This window comes from Lonchura striata, chromosome 2, assembly GCF_050655825.1.
Source record: "Lonchura striata isolate lonStrDom1 chromosome 2, ASM5065582v1, whole genome shotgun sequence".
NCBI classification, from domain to species: Eukaryota; Metazoa; Chordata; class Aves; order Passeriformes; family Estrildidae; genus Lonchura; species Lonchura striata.
The window spans coordinates 144046363-144069825 of NC_140704.1; the positions used below are offsets into that span (position 1 = coordinate 144046363).

At 44.6% G+C, this 23463-nt stretch overlaps 1 protein-coding gene across 1 annotated transcript in view; it reads right to left on the minus strand.

The window, feature by feature from the left end:
• The window catches only part of SNTB1 (syntrophin beta 1), a 111308-nt gene extending 88816 nt beyond the window's left edge, over positions 1-22492 (minus strand). Inside the window, exon 1 of the mRNA XM_021546490.3 lies at positions 21886-22492. Within this exon, the coding sequence (XP_021402165.1) occupies positions 21886-22408 (523 nt within the window). The 5' untranslated portion in view covers positions 22409-22492. The remainder of the gene's footprint in view (positions 1-21885) is intronic.
• Positions 22493-23463: the final 971 nt, after the last annotated feature.

The following is a 23463-nucleotide window of genomic DNA, read 5'->3' on the forward strand; positions in this document are numbered from 1 at the left end:
TACAAAGACTTCAATATTGAGAACATTTATTAGTATTTCTTAGCATTTATTAGCTAAGTTTGTTCACCCCAAATTTAAAATGTTCAAATGGCTACAGCACATGAAACCATACTACCTGATGTCCATCCTGCTCCTCAAGGACCACTACTGGCATAAAGAGGGCTCACACTATAGCCAAAATAACCTAAGGCAGACTAATGTTTTAGCTCCTTTCCAGATTCAGAATGCTTAATTTCAATATGAAGTAAAAAAATTTGGGCCAACCTCACATCTTGCACCTGCTGCTGCCTGTGTTTTTGCAAGAATGATACCAAATCCTCCTACCTCCTCTGTCCTGTGCAAAACTGACAGGCTCTGAACCACTGAACTTTCAATAGCTTTATTCTCTCCACGGAGGTGAGAAATGTGCAGCTAGGCCTGGGTTTGCCTCCACTAAAGCTGGGACATGTGTTTACCCCCTCCAGGAAAGGGCAGAGACCTCCATCAATCCAAGCCACAGGAAGGTTGCAACTTCAGGAAAGCAAAGATACAAATATTTTTATTGAAAATTGCTGCTTAGACACCTTGGTGGTAGCATAAAGGGAAAAATAAAAGAAAGAAAAAGGTAAAGGGAGAAGGAGAGATGAGAAAGAGAGACCTTGTGAGGTCTAGAAAAAATAACTTGCAGAGCCATGTAAAAGAGTTTGAAAGAGCAAGAACAACTACAGGAATACATGCAGAGATGTAGTGTGTAAGATTTGATGTTCATATACAGAAGAACAGAAAAGGAAAGAAAAACATTGTGGGTGCATCAAGCAGAGCTATATAGTCTGGTCCTCTACCTTCACCCTGTGCCATGTGTCACTGCCACCACCCCACAGCAGCTCTGAACAAAAGGGACACTGGCAGCTCACAGCAGTGACCCAGGAGAGGAGGAGAAGACAAGGAAATGAGGGGAAAACTAGGTGATTGTACCATATCAATTGTTAAGATAAACTGACACAGTGCCACTTACTCATCTACCCTACAGCCAAAAGTCCCTGAAGGTTTTCTGTCTGCCTCCACTGTGTACTTGTGGGCACTAGACCTAAAACTGTTTATGGACATCTGAAAGGTAATCTGAACCCAGGAACTCATGTAGGCATGTTGATCTCTGGCCTTCACTGTCTGACACAAACCTCAGTATAAGGCTGATGTAGTTCAGTCCTTTTCCAAGGGGTAAGCTTTTGTGCATATTTCTCAAAACCCAATATAAAACAGTGTGAAGAGGGACAGGTGAAGTATTGCAGTCTGTATGCCCAAACTGTGAGTTTGGAGAAATGTCATCTGGCCTATTTACAGCAAGGGGTTTCCATGGCCTCTGCATTCTAGTGTTTTTTAGTCATGTTGATTAATTCAAAAACCCCTCCATAAAAGGAGATAATCACTGTTTCAGACACAATGGTTCTTTTCACATACTGTCACAGAATTTGAAACTTTCAGATACACTGATATTAGGCTAAAACACATCAGTTAAGGGCAAATAAAAAACCCATCAAATAAGAACAATGTATAAGGATGTAAAGAAGGCTGCTGCCTCCAAAAGCACTGCATTTAGCAACTGCTCAAAAAGCATGCTCTCCTGAAAACTGAAACCAGTCAGCATGCAATAGTGATTTCTCCAGCAGGTTCAAGAAGTGCCATGCCAAATTCTTGGTCCTATCCACAAACTGCAGTTTGCCACTCTCTCTGCTGGGCTGAAGACAATACCCTGGGTGAAAAACTATAGCAAAACCAAAGACAGTGAGGGAAACAGGAAAGATATTCAGGTAGGGAATAATTTCACCCTGTTGATGAAATAACACAAACACTCCTCATGTTCAGCTGTGTGAACCAACTCCCTGCCTGATTGCAAAAGCACCACACAAGGGACAGTTCAGGTCTGCAGCCCCAGACTATTGCTGGTTTAAGTCTCTGAGCCAGGCCCTTAGAAACTCAGATAAAAGCCTGAACCATGCAAAGAAGAGTAAGGAAAACACAGCTGGGGGTGGAAGGAGATCAGTGCTCCAGTGACAACCATTTGAGAAGTTTTAAGTGCAATGCAACCAACACCCCAAGTTCTCACACATGTATTAACTCCCACCAGATCAATACACTAAAGTTGTTGGATCATGCAAAATTGTATTTCCAGATTGCAGCACTCAATCTTCTGGAAGGGCCATGCCAAGGACCTGGAAAGAAGCCTTGTGCTAAGAAATAAGTTGTAACAGAAAGAAATAAGAAATAAATAAGTTGTTGTCTGAATAGGAAATGCAAAGCTATCCTGCAGGCATGAGGCAGTCAGTCTTGCTGACTAAGGGTCACCACCTTTTGCAAGAAGTGAGTCAAGTTCTCAAGATCATTTCAGAGCTTTCCAAACCTACTAATCCCATTTTTTTTCTGTTTTTTTTTTTTTTTTTTTTTTGTTTGGTTTGTTGCTTTTGTTGTTGTTGTTTTGTTTTGGCGTTTTTTATGTTTTGTGGGGGTTTTCTTGCAGATCTTTGAAACCTTCACAATTTTCTAATTTAGCTACTAAAGATAAGCTTCTTACAAATCTGGTGGTGTTTCCTGATTTATTTTATTTGTTTTTAAAAAATATTTTTTCAAGAAAGAAAGTCTTTAAATATTCAAACCTGGTATTCTGGATAGTGTTGCCAGATTCATTTAGTATGAAGAGCATGCAGTGGAATAAACTACTGGTGAAGGTGCAAAGAACCAGAACATTCAGGCTGTAGTTACCAAAACTCAGAAACAAGAAGGCAGAAACAACAGAAGTGACAAGCAACAAGTTTTAAAAATCAAATTTGTTACTAATACAACAGGGACAGAATACAGAAGGAAATAGTATTGTAAAAAAAATCTTACATAAACTAGAGCATTTGGAAAGGCTGTAGACCTCAAAAAACAAGCAGCTCTGAAATGGGTAGAAAAGTCAATGTATTTAAATGGCCTCCAGGCACAGTAAATTCAGCTTGGCTGGGTATAGCACAGGACAAGTCATCCAGAACTGAGATCCATGAAAACACTAAAAAAAAAAATCACAGGATTCCCACACTTAAAGTGTGGCCAGCTGCAAAATGTGGACCAAATTTAGCATGCCCAGGAACACAGTGAATTCGAAGTTTTTCAGACATGTCTGCGTATGGCTAGCGAAAAGATGGAACTAGGGCACTGCTGGCACAGAAACCCACTCATGAATAAGATGTATTTTTTCTCTAAGCAAGGTGTATACAAGCAAAGCTGCTGCACTTCAGTCTCGCTCCCTGTGTTGATGCAAACCAAGACAAACATGCCCAGCTCCAGAGGCTCAGTTGAATCTGTACGTTGCTCCTTGGCACAAGGCTCAGTTCTATCTCTTCTTGCCCATTGAAAATCTTGGGGAGTATCTCATTTTCTAGATCTTGCTCCTCACTTCAGCTGTAACGCCATTGCTCTTTCTGCCAAGTTGATACCCAGCCTTTGTCCACAGCATAGGTACTTTTACCTTTTGCAGAATTTCCCACTCCCCCACACAATCCAGGAGACATTCTGTATAAAAGATTTATATCCATCCTTTAAACAACACCTCAAGGTTATATAAAAGCTGGGATATGCAGAATACAAAGCAGGTGAGAAGCACACTTTAACTTGCAGGTGACAGAATTAACACTGAAAATTCAAGATTATCACTCATAAGTCTAGTGCTTAAAAAAAAAAAAAAGGAGAAAAGGTGTCTTTTTTTCTCAATTGTGGCACAACTTGCAACACTAAGAGAGATTCTGGCCCTACTCCATCAATGAGTGTTTGAAGTTGGTTTCAGCAGGGCCAGATTTCATCCACTGCATGTTGTCAGTAACAAGACAAGCCTCAGCATGATGGGTTCAGTTTCACAATGGCTTTTCATGGATCTTAAATATGAGCTGTCTCACAAAAGGGACCTCCAATGACTTGAGCTTCTCATGGCCTTGCTGCCACCCAGAGAGCCGACCTGAGGACCTGGAACACAGCATGGCCACAGGGAAGCAGCTGGCAGAGCTCAGGTGAAGGAGCAGGAATGAGCTGCCAAGGCCAGGAGGATGGCAGGAAATTCTGATCAGCTCAGCTGCAGTTTCACAACGCATTGGTTTCAGTGACAAAACCATCTCGCTGGATTCTTCCTCCAGCCTCAGCATTTCTGCCTTGTGCTGCAGTCCACGACTCCTTTCTGCAGACACAACTGCTTTCCAGTCTCCTCTGTAAGCTCCATCATGGACAAAGGGAGCATTTGAGATGACATCTTTTCTGGAGCACACATTTAACCCGTGTAAATTTAAATAATCACACAATTCACAGCAATCTCAAAGAGATGCAGTGCAGCACAGGGATGGGCTTTGCTCATGGAAGTCTCTTGCCAAGGCCAACACACAACACTATTACATGCTAATATTCTCAAACAGTATACATGGGTTTTGTATTATTATTGTAACAAAGATATATAGCACTTTCTGCTCTTTGGACTATATCCTGCCTGACACAAAATTCCAGTTCTGGAGAACCATGAAACTGAATGAGAATGGAGACATACAGAATTGTCCTTGGGTGTAAAGGAAAAACTTGAAAAACAGTATAAGGGAGGGAATATATGCCACATAGCTTTAATTACCTAAGATGTCTAACTGGATGCCAAGCTAGTATCCCCATAGTAAGTGAGGAAGGGGAGTGGCACCTCCCAAAAATCACTCAGTCTGTTTCTCTCTGCTGCTGATCCTGAGAGAAGAGATGCCCAGCATAGCCTAAATGTCTACAGTAAGAAGAATCCTTTCTAAAGGTCTGAACACACCTGAGAAGGGGGAAAACAAAACCAAAATCACAAGCATCTTTCTCTGCCTATTACCTCTAATACTCAAAATTAGAAATTAAGACTTTGGGGGTCACAAAGGTCACTACACAATGAGTAAAAAAATGACAGTGTAAAGGCAACACCCAAAGATACAAACAACTTATTTATAAAATACTTTATAAATAAAGGGGATAATAAAAAAGAGGAAAAACGGAGAATGATTTATCCTTTCAACCAAAAGCCTAAAGCAACTACTTAACAAATGCTGTATTCCAGACATTACCCTTCAAATTAAAGTCTACCAGAAGCCTGGGCTGCAGTCTGGCTGCCCAAAAAGGACAGAGGCTTTCCACCAGACAGACTTCTTGGCCAGCTGTGGTACAGGGACAGTATTGGTGGGGCATTTTCCCTCCTGCCCCACAGGACATAAAAACATCAGTGCATGAGGACAGCATCCCAGCCACTCTGCAGCTTCACACTGCTGGCTCAGTGATCCTCTGCCCCAGAGGGAAGACCATAGCAAGACCCCACACACCAAGACACCAAGATCTGTTGTTACCTCTACAGCATGAACAAGATAAACCATGCCCCAAAAGCAAACATGCCACACCAGGCCTAAAAAGACAGGTTTCACTTGGCTTTATTTGCTGAAGCCCAGCCCAGCACCACAGAGAAGCACAGAAGGATCAGCACAAGGGAGCTAGAGGAACAAAGAATGGGCTTTGGCTCCAGCACAAAGCTTTTTCAGCACTCAGTCTTTAATTAGTGTTACTGGACATTAATAATACTGCCTACCCTGGGAGCCAAATGCTTGGGCCCACCCCTCATAGTCCATCACCACTGCTGTAAATAAAGAGACAGGCATTTGGAGGTGATGTACACATTTTCTGTAGGATCCAGCTTCATGGCTGCCCACACCCAGGCTTGGCTTCACATCATTAACTGTATTAGAAGGAACTGGAGCACAACTAGTGTGCACAGAAATCAGACCACGCTCCCTGCATGACAGGTAGGGTGTGAAAAGCATTTGCCCTGGTGATGGGAGCACTCCACACTTGGCTACAGAGGTTCAGCCTCACCAACCTCAGCAGCTTACAAAGTGCCAGATTGAGTGGCAAGGACAGCCAGCAGGGATCCCAACCTGTGCAGCATTTGAGCAGTGCTCTGGATAGCCATGGCTATTAAGCACCTTCCTCTTCCTACACTTCCTCTGATGCATTATTGAGATAAAGTCAAAGGAGCCACGCAAATGACAGTGGCAAAGCTGGAACTACAATCCCAGACATCCCACCTCTCTGCTGCTGATGGCAAAATGTGCTGCAAGTTACACCAAACTCAGGAAGAATGGTGAATAAGTCTTGGGCCAGGGGAAGTAACTCAAGTCTGAGTTTACTTAAAAAAAGTAAAAATACCAAGCACTTGAATAGTATCAGTGTAAGGCATCATATAAATGAAAAGAGCAGAATTAGACTTTTTACATAATTCCAGATCTCCTCCAAAATTTCACAAGCGCACATCTTCTGAAGTAACAATGGTAGGCTCTTGTAAGTTTTAAATTGCTCCCACAAGAGGCATTCCCACTAAACACTTGTAGATGTAAGTTGCCAAGGAAAGAAACAACCAGCAGTGGCTTTGCTGGGCACTAATGCACCTCTTCACCACTCAGAGCACTAGGGCAGTGAGGCAACTCCAAGCCTCCAACCAGAGCAGAAAACTTGTGCAGAGCAAGCTGGGGAGTCTTGTGACACAGCTGAAGTACCTCAGAGCCGATATTAAACTTTGGCTTCTAAAGACTTAAGCTGTTTCACTGCCTGCTCGACAGTTCCCTCTGTTAGCAGCATTTTCACAGGGACACAGAGGAGCCACTTGTCTCTCTTCTGCTGTCCAACAAGCCGCAGACAGCTGGTTGTGCTGGTCAGAACCCATTTTGCCCGTTCCCTCAGAAAGAAGAGGGATGCTTGTGCTGGGGACACAAAGGCTGATCTGTTCAGAGCTGGCTGCAGCTCTGGCTGACACAGGCTGGCGTCAAAGGGGGAAGGGTACAAACACAAGGCTTGTCCCATTTCCCCAAAGACTGTTCCTAGCAAATGTCATCATTTCAAGCACTGAACTTCGAGAATACTTGTGTGAAGTGCTCACGGAAATCTCAACTGTGTAAATTGGATTTTAATTTGTATATTCAACATTGCCGCTTTTTAAAAAGAAGTTAAACACTGCTATGTGTTTCCTAGCAGAAAAAGCCATGATCTGTAAATGCTGCTTCTCTCCTTGGCAATCACCACCATTTGTTTGTTTTGGTGCAGCTTAGGAAGGAATGATAATAAAAACACGAGCACTTTTTCTCCTCACCTTGAAGGGGGACAGGCTCAACAGCAAGCAGCTTTGTATAGTACAATCGACACTCACGTGCCCACAGGAGAAAGAAAACAAAGTCATGGCTCTTCTTGCATAGCTTTACCCAAACTAAGCCTTAATGAAATCAGCATGAAAGACATTATATATGCAAAGGTCACCCTCATCTATGTAATTACAGAATGAGGATGTGGACAGAGGAATCCATACACACTAAACCTCAGCCTACACACACACTGCAGAGCAGGTCGGGGCATTCTGCCTGGCCTTGCTGCCTGCCCACCCTGCTTCAGCCTACAGAGTGGAGTATTTTTATTTGTAGGGCCCCCCTTACTTTCAGGAAGTACCTGTGCATAGAAACCATGGATCCAGCCACAGCACAAGGCAGCTGGAAGGAAAGCTGGTCTGAGGGGGGCTGACAGTGCCCCCCAGGCTCCATCCCCCTCACTACCTACTATAATAAGCCCACCTACTATACTAAACAGGGCCATGGTGGAAGGTGGTTCTGGGACAGAAGCATGTCCAAAGAAAGGCAAAGGAGCTGGGAAAGGGTCTGGAGCAGGAATCTTATGATGAGTGACTGAGGGAGCAGGGGGGACTTAGCCTGGAGTAAAGGAAGTTCAAGGGAAATCTTATTTCTCTCTACAACTCCTTAAAAGGAGTTTGTAGCAAGATGGGGGCCAATCTCTTATCCCAAGTAATAGGACAAGAAGAGATGGCTTGAGGTTGTGCCAGGAAAAGTTTAGATTGGATAGTACAGAAATTTTCTTCACAGAAAGGGGGTTATCAAGCACTGGAACAGGCTGCCCAGGTAAGTGGTGGGGTCACCATCCCTGAATATATTCAAAGATGTGTGGATGTGAAATGTTGGGATGATTTAGTGGTGAATTTGGCATCACTGGGCTAACAGTTGGACTCAATCAATTTTCTAACCTGAACAATTCTTTGACTCTGTAAACCACTCCCATCCCCAGAGCAAGCAGCCTGATAGGCCCTCTTTTCTCCAGCCTCCTTGACCACTGTGGCTCACACACAGATGTCCTTCAGCAGGGCTTTTCAGAGGGCTCAAACTGTACCACTGTGGTCCTCCCACCAGAACTGATCCCCAGAGGAGTCAATGCCAGGGGCATTGCAGCTGGAGTGCCATTGAATCAGATTTAATTTTTGTTATTCATTTATAAAGGAAATAACATTCAAAATACATGGCATTATTATTGCAGACCTGTGTCTCACTTGACTTTCCAGAATCAGTTACTATGTTTTAACTGGGTATTCTTCATGTAATACTCTAAGGTTTCTTTGTAGCACCCTCCAAAGCTATGATAACAGTTCTAACATTACAGCTTAGCTTCAAATCTCCATGTTTTCCAATGTTGCCTATATTTAAAAGAAAAAAAACCCACAAGGTAATCATGTTTTATTCCAGGCCTGGAGACCTCAGGGCTTCTGAGCTAACCCAAATTCCCCTGAGACTTCAGGCACAAATACAGACTTGCAGCTTCAACTTTCTTGTGATGATACCAATTCTGTCACTCTTCAATCACTCTTCAACTGTGGTCACAAATTTGCAGCTCTTTAGAGACAAGGAAAACCATCAGGTCTGGCTGTTAGCCAGGTAGCCATCAGCAGCTGATGGAGCCTTCCTGGAAGCACTGCCCATCCCAGCAGGGCTCTGCCAGCGTTCAGACACACAACGCAGCAGCCTGGAAAAAGTCAGCAAGTCAAGGGTTTGATTATGCAATTACTTGTTCAGCTGCAACGGCAGGTTTTCCTGCATAATCAGGCCGATAAATATAAATTTTTTTCTGGTGTTGCCTTGCATCCTAAATGATGCAGTCAGAAGTCAAAAAGAAGGCAAGTGATACCCAGAAAACCCAGTGGGGAGAGAGGCATTGTGTTGTTGGGTTAGGGGCAAGCCACGCAGAGAATTTGGGCTTGGTGTACTCTGCAAACCCAGAACACCTCTGATGACCGCCACGGTCTGGCACTATATACTGCAATGGCACCAAGGCAATTACAAACTCATATTTCTCCTGGAAAATCATCTAGGCATGGACAGTTCTATAGAGATGGCATGAGGGCACTTACAAACAGTAAGTTCGTAAGTGTTCAAATAGAAAGGGGTCAAATCTCTGCTGGGTGCAGCTTTTTGGAAAAAAAAAAAATACTAAACTACTGCATAAACCAGACTCCACCTGAAACTATAGTTTTGTTGTCTCCACAAACAGTGACCGCTTTCTGCTCCACCAAAATATTATTTTTAGTGTGTTTCTGCTCTTGAAGAGGTCAGGGCTCAGCTCTGAACAAGAAAGAAGACCTGAAATATCCTTTGAAAAGCTGTTGATACAGTATATGTCACCCTGGAATTTAAGGGAAAGCAGGGAGGTTTGTAGAAGAAACATTTTGATACTTTCTAATTTGATGCAAGTACCCACAACTTAAGCACATATGCGACTATGCAGAGCTACTCAACCTTGGTGATCAGCACAGAACTGTAAATAAAGAAACAACAACTGTTTAATCAATTATTATGTGCAAAAAATGATTGAAGTTGGAGACTGAACTGCTGTCATATGCATTTTACAAAGATTTTTCCCATCAGTGTTTGAAGGAGCGGAAAGGGAGGAGGGACCTGGCAGGGTAGGGAGGCAGTCTGGAGCCAGGTTTGCTGGGCACAGTAAAGCACCAGGGTAACAGAGACTCCATGGACAGCTCAGAGCAGAAAGCCAGCCAGGGGAGTCACAGTCAGGACCAAAGAGCTGTCCACACTATTTTAAAGGGGAATTAATACAGTAGGTGTTGGGGAAAGATAAAGCTGTATCAGCATCCTTTTTTCCCCATCAGTGATTTATGTCATTATTGCTTGCTAAAAAATATCATAATTCCATGGAAATTAATGGGAAAATTCATGCCAGCTTCAAGACAAGGTGGCTTTTACTCTCCCACCTCCTGCTCCATGTTGATTCCCCTTCCTGGCACTCTCTAGCAGAGGGCAGGTTGGCCCCACCAGCCTGGCCATCACTGTCTCACCACCAGAGGCTTGGCCACAGACAACTGGACAGGGACATTATGGTCTGGGTGGGGAACACAGACCTTGAGGAAAAACCCCAATTGCAGGTGCAGCCTCCTGTAAAGCATTTCAGCAAATGAATCAACCCCAAGACTACTTCAGTGCAGGTGTAATCAAGACTCTATTTATTTTTGTTTTCAAAGAACAATTAACTTAATCTACGTTGCCCTGAGATCAAACAAATTCTGTCTTGGATATGAGCAAATGCATGTACAACATACATGCAAGCTGTGTGTGCCCACCTGCATGCCCTGCCAATGTAATTCTGCTGACAGACATTTATAGCTGCACCCACACCAGGGCCAGGTCAGCTCTGGAGTTTAACAGCTACACTTCAAGGCATTCCTAAACCAACACCAGCCAATGCAATAGTGAACAGAAAGAAAGCAAAAAGAAAAAAAAAAAAAAAAGAAACTAAATTATATATTGCATATTCCCCCACAGAAATAATTTCCCAGCCTTTATGGTTTCATGAACTTGATTTCTTCACATACAGAGTTCTACATGAAGTCTTTAATACAGCAAAAGCTAAAAAGGTAGTGGGACCAACTTTATTTACAGCTGCATTGAGAAGATATTAAAATTACACCTAAAAGAGCTATTTTATGTGAGTTTTAGAGACCTGAGAAGTCTCTTCCTGTATTCAAGGTTTCCACTGTGAGTTTCAGAGAAACAAGGAAGCATTCCCCCAAAAGTATGACTAACTGAAAAGATCAAATGTAAATGTCTTACGGGAATTCATATAATGTATCACTTGTGACTTCTCTACTGGAAGTATATTTGTCTTGGCTCATACCAAATATACATCCTTATCCACTTCAAACAGTGTGCATATTGATAGAAAAGTAACAAAACAAAGTGATTAAGGAGAACAGCATATCTAAATTTTCCAAGAACTGAATAAATACTTTCACTTATTGAAACTAACTGTATTTTAACAAAAAGGAAACAAAGTACTACATTGAGTTGGTCAAAACTTTTTGGCTATGAGAATTTCCTGTAATAAATGTAATGTGACTGCAGAGATTTTCTATGAGGAGATGGTACATTGGGTAATTCCCTGCTCTTCTACACAGAAAATTCTACTTATAAAAGGTTTTAAATGCAAGTTCAAATCAGTCTTTTCAAAGAAAATTGATTAATTTTTAGATATAAACTGCTATCTAAAATTGAAACATAAAAATTCCCACAGAAATCCGCATGTTTTCAAGTTAGCCCTTCCTTTCCTCCCTCAAAAACCAAAAGCTATTTTTTCCCAGTCTTTTGTAAAGAGAGAGAACTCTGAAAACTCTCTAAGGTTTTAATATTATTTATGCATGTAGACAAAAAGCTCTGGCAGTATTTGAATGAAAACTCAAGCATTAAATACTAACATTTCATGGTATGCCTAGCAGAAAGGTTCAATACATATATAAAACAAGATCAACACAAAATGATTCTAGCACTGCAGTCCAAACACAGGCAAAGCCCAGAATCAATTTCAGCTTCTTTTTAATGGGTGTAATTTATAATATGCTCATACTCACAATTTATTTCCTCAAGACTTTATAAAAAAACTGCTGCTCTTTTGATAATCTATCCCACATGTTTATTAAAATAGATATAATAAAGTGAAAGGGAAACATAAAACTGATGATCATTTTTAGTTTCAGGGATATTTTATATGCCATCTCTTAGAACTTCAATTTATGACTCTCCTTAATAGAGACTTTCAGGGATGATTTTAATGTTAAGTGGAAATTCCACTGGTTTGTTACTTCAATGCTGTCTTTATGACCTACTCTCACACATCACCTAGGTCTGACGTATTTATACACAGAGCCATTCACTGAACAGGAAGCTTCTTAAAACTAGTTGCTTTCATTTGCATTCTTCCCATATTGAAATATTATTTGCTTTTATGTCTGTTTTTGGCCTGACACTTGTCCAGCATTTCATAAACATAAAGAAGACTGAAGTTACCATGAGGTTTTTTACATCTTTCAAGGCAGGAATAGAGATTTTGCCCCCAGAGCTAGATGAGAACTCTGTTTTACAAACATCCCAAGAGCATCAGCATGCAATCCAACCAGTATTCCTGCAAAGAAAAGGGTAACAAAAGCCATGAAAGCAACAGTGCTTCAAGCAAGTGCTTCACGCTTATTAGCCAAGACATCTGCAGCACCTTTCGGTCTTTCATTAGGTTACAGCATTGTTTGTGTCACTTCTCACCATTGTGCTCAGAACTTCAAAAATCTGGGCTATGTTAACTGTTTGACCAGAAGTTTGATTTACCTAAACTTATAAAATCTAGAAAAGTTTAATGTGGGCAAAACACAGTAATAACACCTGGAGCTCTTAATTAAGAGCCTCTGTTGTCATCATCTAAGTCATCTCAGCTTGAAGCTTGCTTCCCTTCTCTTGCATAAGCACATCTTCCTGACTCTAATATGACAGAGCTCACAAACAGCCACATCCTTAGCTCTGGAAAAGTCTTCCCAGAGTTGAGATACAGAGTAAGAATCACAGAATAGTTAAGACTGGAAGGGACCACAGGTGGGGTATCTGGTCCAACCTTCCTCAAGCAGGGTGTCCCTAGAGCACATTGCACAGGGTTACATCCTGACTGTTCCTGAATATCTCCAGTGAGGGACACTCCACAACCTCTGCAGTGTTGAGCTAGAGCAGCCCACCACGACATCCTAAAAGCAGAGAGACCCAATGGGTAACAGGCATCAGCTCAGCTTCTCCAGACCTGGCAAAGCCCCAGCAGCCTAAAGCTGCCACGTGTGTGAAGGTCAAGCTCCAAACAAGGAATACCTGTTGATGGGACTGCTCATTACAGAAGTATGTGTGATGTAAACACATCTTATGGTCTGTGTCTCTCTGCCCAAGTATATATTTATGTGGTAAGAATCCTGCTGGGTCTCTGCAGACACTTCTTCATCCCAGCCACCTATCACTGGTGGAGGAGACTAGGCACCAGGAAAGGCTATCACTGAATGAGACAGGACAAGTAGGTTGAAAGGGACAAGTAGCAAGTAGTTATCAAGAATATGTTCTTTGGAAAACAACTGTAATTTGGAAACCTTTTTTCTGTTCACAGCATCCTCCACAAAAAAGTCCCAACCAAATAAAACAAAAATACAAAAACCCAAATCAGAAAAAATAAATCAAAAAAAGAAAGCCACAAAGAAATCAAACCACAAGTACTGAAGGCAAACTCTGCTCATCTTATCCCTGGAAAACACTCCTGAACATCCAATACTTAAATACCTCCTTTGGCTTTACACCAGCAAGAGAAGGATCCTTCTGGCTTCTACCTGGGAAGAGTAAGACCAAAGGGAATCTGCCTACTATAAGGGAAATCACATCTGCCACAACAATCCTGCTAGTCCCTCTGCTAGTTTTGTCTTTCCAGGCTGTTTAACGGGGACTAAAGCCCAAAGCCCAGGATAAACAGATTAAACTTTCACCGAGTTAAAACTATTAGCTTAAAGCAGCCTCATAGGATACATGCTGGATAACTAAACCTCTCCAGCATCTTCACAGCTGTCTCTTGCTCCCCTTGCAGAATCAGAACCAATGGCAGTTTAAACACATCAGTATAGTAAAGCACCCTGAAAATAGCTACTTTTTAAATAATTCAGACTAAAGTGGAGATCTGTAATTTCCATGGTGTAGCTTTTCGATGCTCTCTCATAACTTCTTGATAATGTTAAAAGCCAAAATAGGTACTGCACCAGCTGTACATACCTATGGCAAATGGATCATAAAGTTTAACTAATGGTCCCATTTCCCTGAAAGGGCACATGAGGCTGATAAATATTCCCAAGAGGTCATGCTCTTGATGCAAATCACATAAGCTGTGTCTCTTTTGCCAGAAAATAATTTAATTTATATTCTCATACCAGCTTTTTACATTTTATCTTTATGTTATGACATATTTCTAGCTTTCTGATACTTGAAAAAAAAAATCTGTTTCTCAGGTACTTGCACCATACCAGGAATTTACCAATTTTCAGCCTTTAAAGTGAACAGAAGCTGTTCATGTAGATGCACACACACACACATTACTCACTGGCATGCTGCCTTGAAGCTGCCTCACTGCTCAAATACATGTCATCTTCAGAAGGAAATATCCCAGAGCAGAGAAGAATAAATAGCCACAGCTTTAATTCTGCTGACTTCTAGAGCTGTGCCAACAAGCAAAACTTCCAACAGTTCAGCAAAAACCTGTGTATCATTTTTAGAAGGAATGTGCTGTACGTTAATAATTTCTAATCAGAGACAGTTTTTCCACATCTACTTTTCTGGCTCATTTCCTTACAATTAAAGACTCCATTTTACCCAACAGTACAGTACAGATGTGCCTCTTTGGCAGTAACCTACTTTGTTGTGCCCTTAGCATATGTGCAACAAAGCTGTAACCAGTTCAGTAGTTCAAGTTCTAGATGGACAAAATTAAAGCCAGACTGTAACAGAAGTGTACAGAAGCAGCAGCCAGAAATCTGTATCTGCCAAAGAGTTATGTGGAAATTATGTCCCTTAATTGAATTTATGTTAAGGAACAAACCCTAACTGCAAAGCAATATCTAGTGTTGAAGCAATCTGATGAACTAGTCACAGCTTATTAAACCTTTTTTAAGCAAGTTTATTAACTTCTGTTCTGGGAAAAATTATGTTTTGATTGCTAATTGGATGATGAACAAACCAATTCTGCCTTTTCCCAACTTTCCCCACAAGCAAACTTTTGTGTCCCTGTTTATTACTCAGTGTTGCTGGACTATGAGATGTTACAAAATGGTGGATGTCATAATTTCAATTAATCCTCTTTCCCAGAAGTCCCAGGTAAAGAAGGCTGAGCTATTAACCTTCTTTTAAAGCACAGAGCTATGGTCTCAGAGAGCAGCTTTCCTAGTCCTGCAAAATAGCAGCTGACACATAAGAGCATGAAGAAGGCTCACAATACACCTTCCAACACGTAGCACAAATGACAAATAGCACTCCATGCTTTCTACATCCTTTGTAGTTTCTCACAGACTTCTCTAACCCAAATCAGCCTCACCTTGAACATCTTCAAACTGCCTCCTTGCCTGCAGTGACACTCCTCAAGGCATGTACCAAATGCTGCCACTCCCCTGATGTTCCTTCTCATCTTTACAACAAAATTTGTGCCTCTGCCAAAACAAGTCAATTTATTCCTACTATTCCGAGTCTTAACTCTTTCCCAATCTGCCATAACAATACTGATTGCTCTAAGAACAGATGTTCTGCTAAGGACCCTTAGCACAGGCACACCTTGTGCTGGCAGAAGTATTTTTCTCTGCTCGACAGTTTAAGGTTTGAAGAGGTGACACAGTTGAGCCAAGTGAAGCCCACTTCCCACCAGCTACAGTTGCTGTAGTGACACCAATGTGGGGTTTGGAGGAGCTAAAAGAACCTGGCCCACCTCTATCCATCATGTCAAGGCCAGCAAAGCTGCGTTCTTTGGGCTACTCACAAACTCTATATGATGAGTAGCTAAAGGGTTTTCTGCACATTCTAGAAATACTGCTACCATCCCTTCTTCACCAACTATTTTTCTGAGGTGCTTGAGGATCTGTTTCGGACTTGGAAAGCCAGTCTTCCATGCTGTACTGGGACAGCTTTGCTCTCGTCACATTTTGTTCACTTATGCTATTTGCTCTCTTGAACTACTGTTTCCTCCAATTTCCCTTCTACTGAAGTAGCTGTACCAATTCTAACAAGTAGCCATGGCAACATAATCTTGCAGAATAAAGTACAAAATAATCCTATGATCAGAAATCTAAATTAGAAAAATGGAATGGAAAAAATGTGTTTTTAAAGCCTGGAAGCAGACTGACTACTGGCACAGGTTACAAATAGAGCAAACTCTCCAATACTTATAAACCCTGAATGAACACAAACAGATGCTATACTTACAGCCAAATTTACAGAAACATCACTAGCAGGGCAAGTTCCACACCATGTATTATAGAAATTGTGAGATTAAGAGAATAAAAGAAAGTTAAAACTCATTCCTAGTTTACACCTGAAACCATCAATCTATTGGGATCAGTACCTCAGCTGGGCTGTCCCAAATCCAAACTGGTTTGAATTCTGGATACTCCCCCAGGACAGACATGCAGTGAGCATCTCTGACTCAAACCCAGTGGGCAGCAGGGGTGGGAGGAGGCCAGTGCCCCTGGCATCACCTGTGTAAAAATGTTGCCCTGTGAGAGTGGAAATGGCCTTCAGAGAAAAGTCACCTGCCCTAGCAAAATTAAGACACAAACATTGTTTTGTTAACCATAGCAGAAGCCTTCAGCTTTCAATTTTACTCTCATGGTTTAAAGATTCTCTAAAGAGTTATACCAAGATTTAAATTCAATTTTCACGGAAAAAATTACTACTGGGATTTCAAAACATCTTTTCTTTTCTAATGATACTTATTAACATGTTTAATCTGTATGCGCAATTGAATCCCAGGTCTCTTAACATATTTAATTTTCTAAGCACCCTTAAGGAGATGGTAATAAGTTGCTTCTATAGGGCTTAGTATATGATTCCCAGGGTGGGTTGACAGGGTCAACCCACTTGGTCCAAATAAATCCAGAAATGTGTTGCCCACAACTGCCTTATTTTCTTTAGAGTAACCAGGAGAGAGGACTTACACAAGAATTACTGCAAAGAGGATGTACTGATTTTTATCTGTGAAAGGTGATACAGGCTGTCGGGACTGCTAAATTAGCCTGTAATCTAATCTAATCAATGAAAAACACATCAAGTGTTGCCACTCAAGCTTCCCCATCAGCTGCAGGCAGCTGAAACAATCAAAATTGAGATTCTCAGGGACTGCTTAGACCTGGAACTCTTAGAATAATATTACCTGCTCCTTTCCCTTTCAATTTCACTTTCAAACAAATGTGTGCCAAGAGCAGCTACGTGGGTCATGAAATGTACAGCTTCTAAATATAAGGCATTTCCCTAACTGCATATTTGCTGGTAAAAACATCCCCCCCCCAAAAAAAAAAAAAAAAAAAAAAAAGATAGTTTTGTCCATACATATGCTTCCAGTATAAAGAATAACTACGCATACAATTTGCAATCACTAAGACTTACAGCCCTGACCTGACTGTAGTAACTAGTTATGTCACTTATTAAGTGTCCTGTGCCTCATTTTCCTCTATATTTGCAGGAGACATACTTTTTGGATAAATACTTTATTTTGTTATCCCTCAAAAATCTCCTGTTGTCACTACTTTACTGAGAGAAACACAAAAACATAGATAAGATCAAAAACTACAGTCAACAAGAAGCCCACACCTATTTTACACTATTTCAACATGTAATTCACACAGACACAATTGCTCTGCTTCATCCAGAGAAAATGAAAAAAGGGTAGGAAAAGGAGAATCCTTACAGTTCTTACAGAAATATCGTTTGGAAAATAGCACACATTACTACTGTACAAACTGTATCGTGCTTATTCTTACTTTGCTTCAAAGCTGTGTATTAGTCCCAAGAATGCCACAGAAGATGAAACAGGCTAGTATCCATATGCTGCAATTCACTATGCAGGGGGATTCCTCTCTGTGGGAAATTTATGCAAACCCAGGGAGGCTGCCAAAACCACTTCTCGATGGACATTGCAACTGAGTTAACTGGGAATCATTCAAAACCACTAAAATTCTAATAATGCTAAGAAGATGCTCCTTTTCCCAGCACATACCTTCCACCACCATTGCTATTAGCTCACCCACACCATGAAACAAGTTAGGGGAAAATGCCCTGCAGAAAGACAGCAAAATTCACTAATGCAGTTGTTTTTTTTTCCTTCACATCCCAGTACAGCATCCTGCTGGGGGATCCTGTTTGACATTAGCATAGGCTAGTTCAAGTTTTCATTTTTTTCACTGAACACATAGAGAATACAAGTAAAGCAAACCAGCTTAGTTACAGAGCATGCCAAGGGACTGCTCTTATCCAGGATGCTTTGTTAAAAACAAACACCTTTGGTGTCCTGAGAGTCACTTGAATGTAATCTGCTTCACAGAGCACAAAAGGGGCTGCTTGGTTTTTCCTAAGTGCTTATTTAAGAAGCCCAAATTTAACAGAACCTCAAGGAAATCATAGGTATAAACAATAGCTGTCAGGATAATTTTAACTTCCTTCCATGCCTGCAAATACGTATAGTCCAAGGAGGCTGCCTTGTCTCTCACGTAGGGAAATCCTCTCTGCTCCTGTATGCTGGTGAGAAGCTCCATCCTGCTGTTCTGAACACCTGGGAAGCCACCCAGGGCTGACATGCCCAAAGTCAGGCTACCCCCACCCCTGCTCCCTCTGCCTGCTCTGCTCCCCACACTCAGGCTGTGATGAAAAGCTCACAGGAAATTAAACCCTTCAGGCAGAAGTGGTCAATCCCTGCAGATGAGGAGACAGAATGATTTCTAAGGGTCCATAGTCCTTCCTCCTCATCACCTCCCTCTCCTCTTGAACATTCTGCTTTACAGCTCCGCTTAAGGCAGTATTACCTGTTGTATTATGTCCTTTCCATTTATTAAATTCTACTGGATTTAAGGTACCGCAGCCAACTATACAGACCACACCTATAAGTAGGAACTTTAGCTTAGTAGATGAATTACACAAGTGTCAGAGATGGAAAATGAGAAGACAGAACAACCCAACCTGGATATTAAATTTGTTGGAGTAGGGCCCTCTCCTACTGGGCTTTACAGCTGTGCCCCTCACACCAGCACAGCTGCTGCAGCTACATCACCCCTGACCCTTCAGCAAATCTCTCTTTCCACCAGCTAAGAGAAAGCAATCAATGCAGGAAAAGGGGCAAGTGTTAAAATGAAGCATTTCCTTCTCTTCACAGACCTTCCTCCTCCTGCCACCCACCCGGGTGCCAGCCCTGCCTCCCACGCAGGGTGCAGAGGCCTGGGGAGGGATTTTCCACTCCCTTGCTCCCTGCACAGGAATGCAGGAGAGACTACAGTTTAGTGCTGAGCTGGTAAATGCCTCATTCCACTGAGCAAGCAGTTTTAGGCAGGACACTATATAACAAGCAGGCTCCAGCACACTGATATTGGGTATTGAGACACATCCTCCCTGCCATCAGCTCTAGGAAATACTCCACGGTAAGACCCTTTCCAGGAATGCACAATGCATTGGGCAATACTCAGAGCCCTGCTGCACCATTAAATGTGTTTCTTGTGCTTTACACCTTGCCATGCCTTTGCAAATTTGACTTTCCTGGGCTGGAAGACACAAACAAATCTCAGAATCTCCCCAAAATGTAGATCTTACATTTTGACCCTGGAAACACATGCTGACTTTGCTCTGTGAATTGGATAGAGTCTAGAGAGGACCTGCACAAGGGTGTTGCCCTGCCCCATCACAGCCTGCTTTTTGCCATATATAACTCTCTAAGAAGTCAGGAAATGGCAAAATCCTATTGTCTGTAAGGAAAGGAAAATCAAGTGTTACCCTTCCATACTTTAAAGAGTAAAAAGAACTTCTGCATTTTCCTTCCTTTAGTAATAAACATACCATTTTAGACTCTGCTGCTGAAGAATGAGCTTCAAAGTGGGCAATAAAATCACAGAGAATTGTTCTAAGCTGCCTGTTTTCACACGCCATTCATGTGGAGTGGGTCCCCACTGAAGGGAGAAGCCCTCCCAGGCAATGCTGGAGCCAACGTTTGGTTTGGTTACTCTGCTGAAATAGCAAGAGAAAGCCAGGACAAAATACGGAGTGCAGCATCAGAATATTTTACCTCTATATACAGATCACTACTGAAATATATTCTCGTTTTGCAAATTACAAATTCAATTGCAGAAACAACTACTGAGGCACCTCAGCACGGAGCAAAGAAATGCAAGACAGCTGTGATGTCAAAAGGAGTGAAGGAGGGTGCTCAGAGTCCCCACTGAAACGGCTTCATCTTCACTCCTAGCCTGGAAGAAAACAGGGTTTTTTAAGGCTCACCACACAGAGGCAGGGAGATTTGCAAGCATCATATACATTACTCATTAGGTCACAGCAAAAGCCCAGCCACTACCTGACGGCACCCCAGAAAGACCTTACACTGCACAAGCAAATCAGTGACAAAATTTAGATGCAACAGCCCCACTTCAGAGAAGTTCATATTAATACTTCAGAGGTATAGCTGTAATCAATTCAGCTGCAGCAAGGGAAGACAAGATGCACTTCGGTCCTGCAGGTATTGCAGGGCACAGAGGGAGAGGAGACACAATTGTCCTCAGCTTCTTAAATCCTCATGGAGCATAACTCCTCCAGTTTTCACTGTCATAGGGACAACAAAAGAGTTTCTCAGCACACACTACTATGGAATACATTTGTCACCTTCTCTCCCTTTCAAACTTTTTCTGCAAATTTATGCCATAGTTGGCTGCTCATGGCTGATCCTCAGCTGCACCTCCCAGCCAGCGGTAGCATCTCCTTTTGCTCCTCAAAATAACCACCAAAAAAACACAGAAAGAAATGCGCGGTACGGAAAGGGCTACAGGTACAGCGAGGTGGGAGTGCCGGCAGGAAAGCGATGGCACAGGGGAAGGCAGCGATGCAGCATGCCTCAAATGCCATTGACCTCCGGTTAAATGAACTCGTGGGCAAATATGTAATCACTTTATCATACACACGCCAAGGGCAGTTCTGAAGCTGTTCATTCTCTCAGGTGGAGCAAGTAAATTAGCCCTTGTGAAAAGACGGGGATTAAACGTTTGTGCACGCCTCTCTCCTCATGGACTCGTAGTCTGAGGGAAACCGCCTGTGCTTTTCTACTCGCTCTCCCCCAACATCCGTCCCGTTCTGGGGGGACACCCTCCCTCCACGTCCCCTCCACGCACACCAGCGTCTGCTCTTTTCTCTGAGGTCAATTTCTAAGGCTACTTTTTACAAAACTGTTTCAGCCACCCTTGAGAAAGGAAAGGGCGCTCCTTTGCAGGGGTGGGATGGCTAGTGAGTCCGTGAGGCACCTTCAGCTTCATTTAAACCGCTTTGCCCCCACCCCACATCCCTATTCGGGAGTACGTGGTGGAAGGAGGAACTGGAGAGAGGGTGGTGTCGGGCGTTTCGAGATGACTGGGGCAAAGTCACCCATGTCATTCCCTTAATGCCAGGGGAGGAAGGAGGGGTTCCTTTACTTGTTTAACCTCTCCTCTCAAAGTACCCAACTCTCCCCACCTTTCTTGTACTGAAAAGATGTGAAAGCGTCCTGACGGCAGATCCAGAGGATCCCTCACCCTGCAGGAGGCTCGGTCAGGCTCCTACCGGGAGCCTCAGCCCAGGAGCAGATATTGAGTGTATTGGGTGCATCGCCGCGACCAGACGGGGCTGCGGAGCCTCCACCGACCGCGCACGGACGAGGCTGTGGGGACTGCACCGGCGGATACGAGAGCGGAAAGTTCAAGCCCGGCTCCCCGGCATCCCGCTCGTCCCTTGCCGAGGGGCTGTGTCCATGACACACGCCGTCGAGGGTCCCAGCGCGTACAGGGCGTGAACTCTCCGTGCTGAAAGACGCTCGGAGGAGCAGCAGGAGATGCGCGGGGTCATCCCCTCGCTCCCAGCTCGGCTCCGCCGCCTCTCGGGCAGCGGAGCCGCCCCGCCCCACAGGCCCCCGCTCCCGGGTGCGCACGGCCGGACCGCCCCGCTCCCCTACCTTCCAGCAGCACCTCCTTGCCGGCCCGTTTGAGCGCCTGCACCGCCTCGTCGTGAGTGGCATCCCGCAGGTCGGTGCCGTTCACGGCCAGGATGGCATCGCCCACGTAGAGAGCCTGGGTCTGGTCGGCCGCCAGCCCCTTGAAGATCTTGCTGATGAGGATGGGCATCTTGTTCTCCTTGCCCCCCTTGATGCTGATGCCCAGTCCGCCCATCTCCTGCTTCAGCACCTTCACGCACCGCTTCTTGTTGGAGATGGCCTCGGGCACCTGCTCGGGGGGGTCGGTGAAGGCGGTGCGCGCCGCCGCCGGCCCCCCGCCGCCCTCGGCCCCGCGGCACGCCGTCCCATCGCCGCCCAGCCCGTTGTGCGCCGCGCCGTCGGGGCGCTCCTCGCCGCTCAGCACCAGCGCCTCGCCGCCCAAGTTGGCCAGCACTTTGTGCCAGCGCTCCCGCACCAAAACTTCCAGCCAGCCGCTGCGCTGCGCCCGGCCGCCCCCGCCGCCGCCCGCCGCCGCTACCGCCATCTTAGGAGCATGCTGGAAGCGCCGAGTGACGGCACCCCCGGCGCGGCTCGGCTCGGCACGGCGCGGCCGCTCCGGACTTCAGCCGGGGGGCGGCAGCTCCCGGCGCGGCGGGGTGGGGCCAGGAGCCGCGGCCGCCCCGCCGGGGCCGCGCCGGGGCGGGCGCACCTGGCGGCACCGCCCGCGGGCGGAGTGGGACCGGGGCGTCCCGCCCCTGCCGCGGGGACACGGCGTGGGACCCCCGCGGGGAGCCCCGGCTCCCTCCGAGCCCCACGGCGTGGGACCCCCACGCGGAGCCCCGGCTCCCTCCGAGCCCCACGGCGTGGGACCCTTCGGGGACACGGCGTGGGACCCCCACGCGGAGCCCCGGCTCCCTCCGAGCCCCACGGCATGGGACCCCTCGGGGACACGGCGTGGGACCCCCGCGGGGAGCCCCGGCTCCCTCCGAGCCCCACGGCGTGGGACCCCCACGCGGAGCCCCGGCTCCCTCCGAGCCCCACGGCATGGGACCCCTCGGGGACACGGCGTGGGACCCCCGCGCGGAGCCCCGGCTCCCTCCGAGCCCGGGCTGTGGCCGCGTCTGGCGCTGCGGGGCCCCGCCGGAGCGGCAGTGCCAGCCCCGCAGCTGCCGTCTGCAGTGGGGTGTAGCGGGGAGCTGTAGGAAACCAAGGGCAGGGAAGAGATAAGGAAAACCCAGTTCTGTTTTATTCCCAAGGATTTTTCTATAAAGTGAATTAAAACTAACGGGTGGCCCCAAGTACTTAAATTTCAGCGGTATGGAAGTAGAATACAAGTTATTTCACGGCTTTGTAGGATGAAGGTATTAAGTGTTTGTGACTGATACTTTTGCACATTTAGTAATTGTTTATATGCCCTTTGATTACAAATGTTAAAGACTTGTGGGGCTACATGTCTTTTTTTGCAATTTTTCCCATACTCTCTGCCCTCCTAGGAAACAATAGACCCCTGACAAGGGGCTTAAAGCTCCCGCTCAGGCATCAGAGAAAGCAATGCTTTCAGGTTGCCTTTCAGAAATGTCCTCAGCAGGCCTGGAGGTG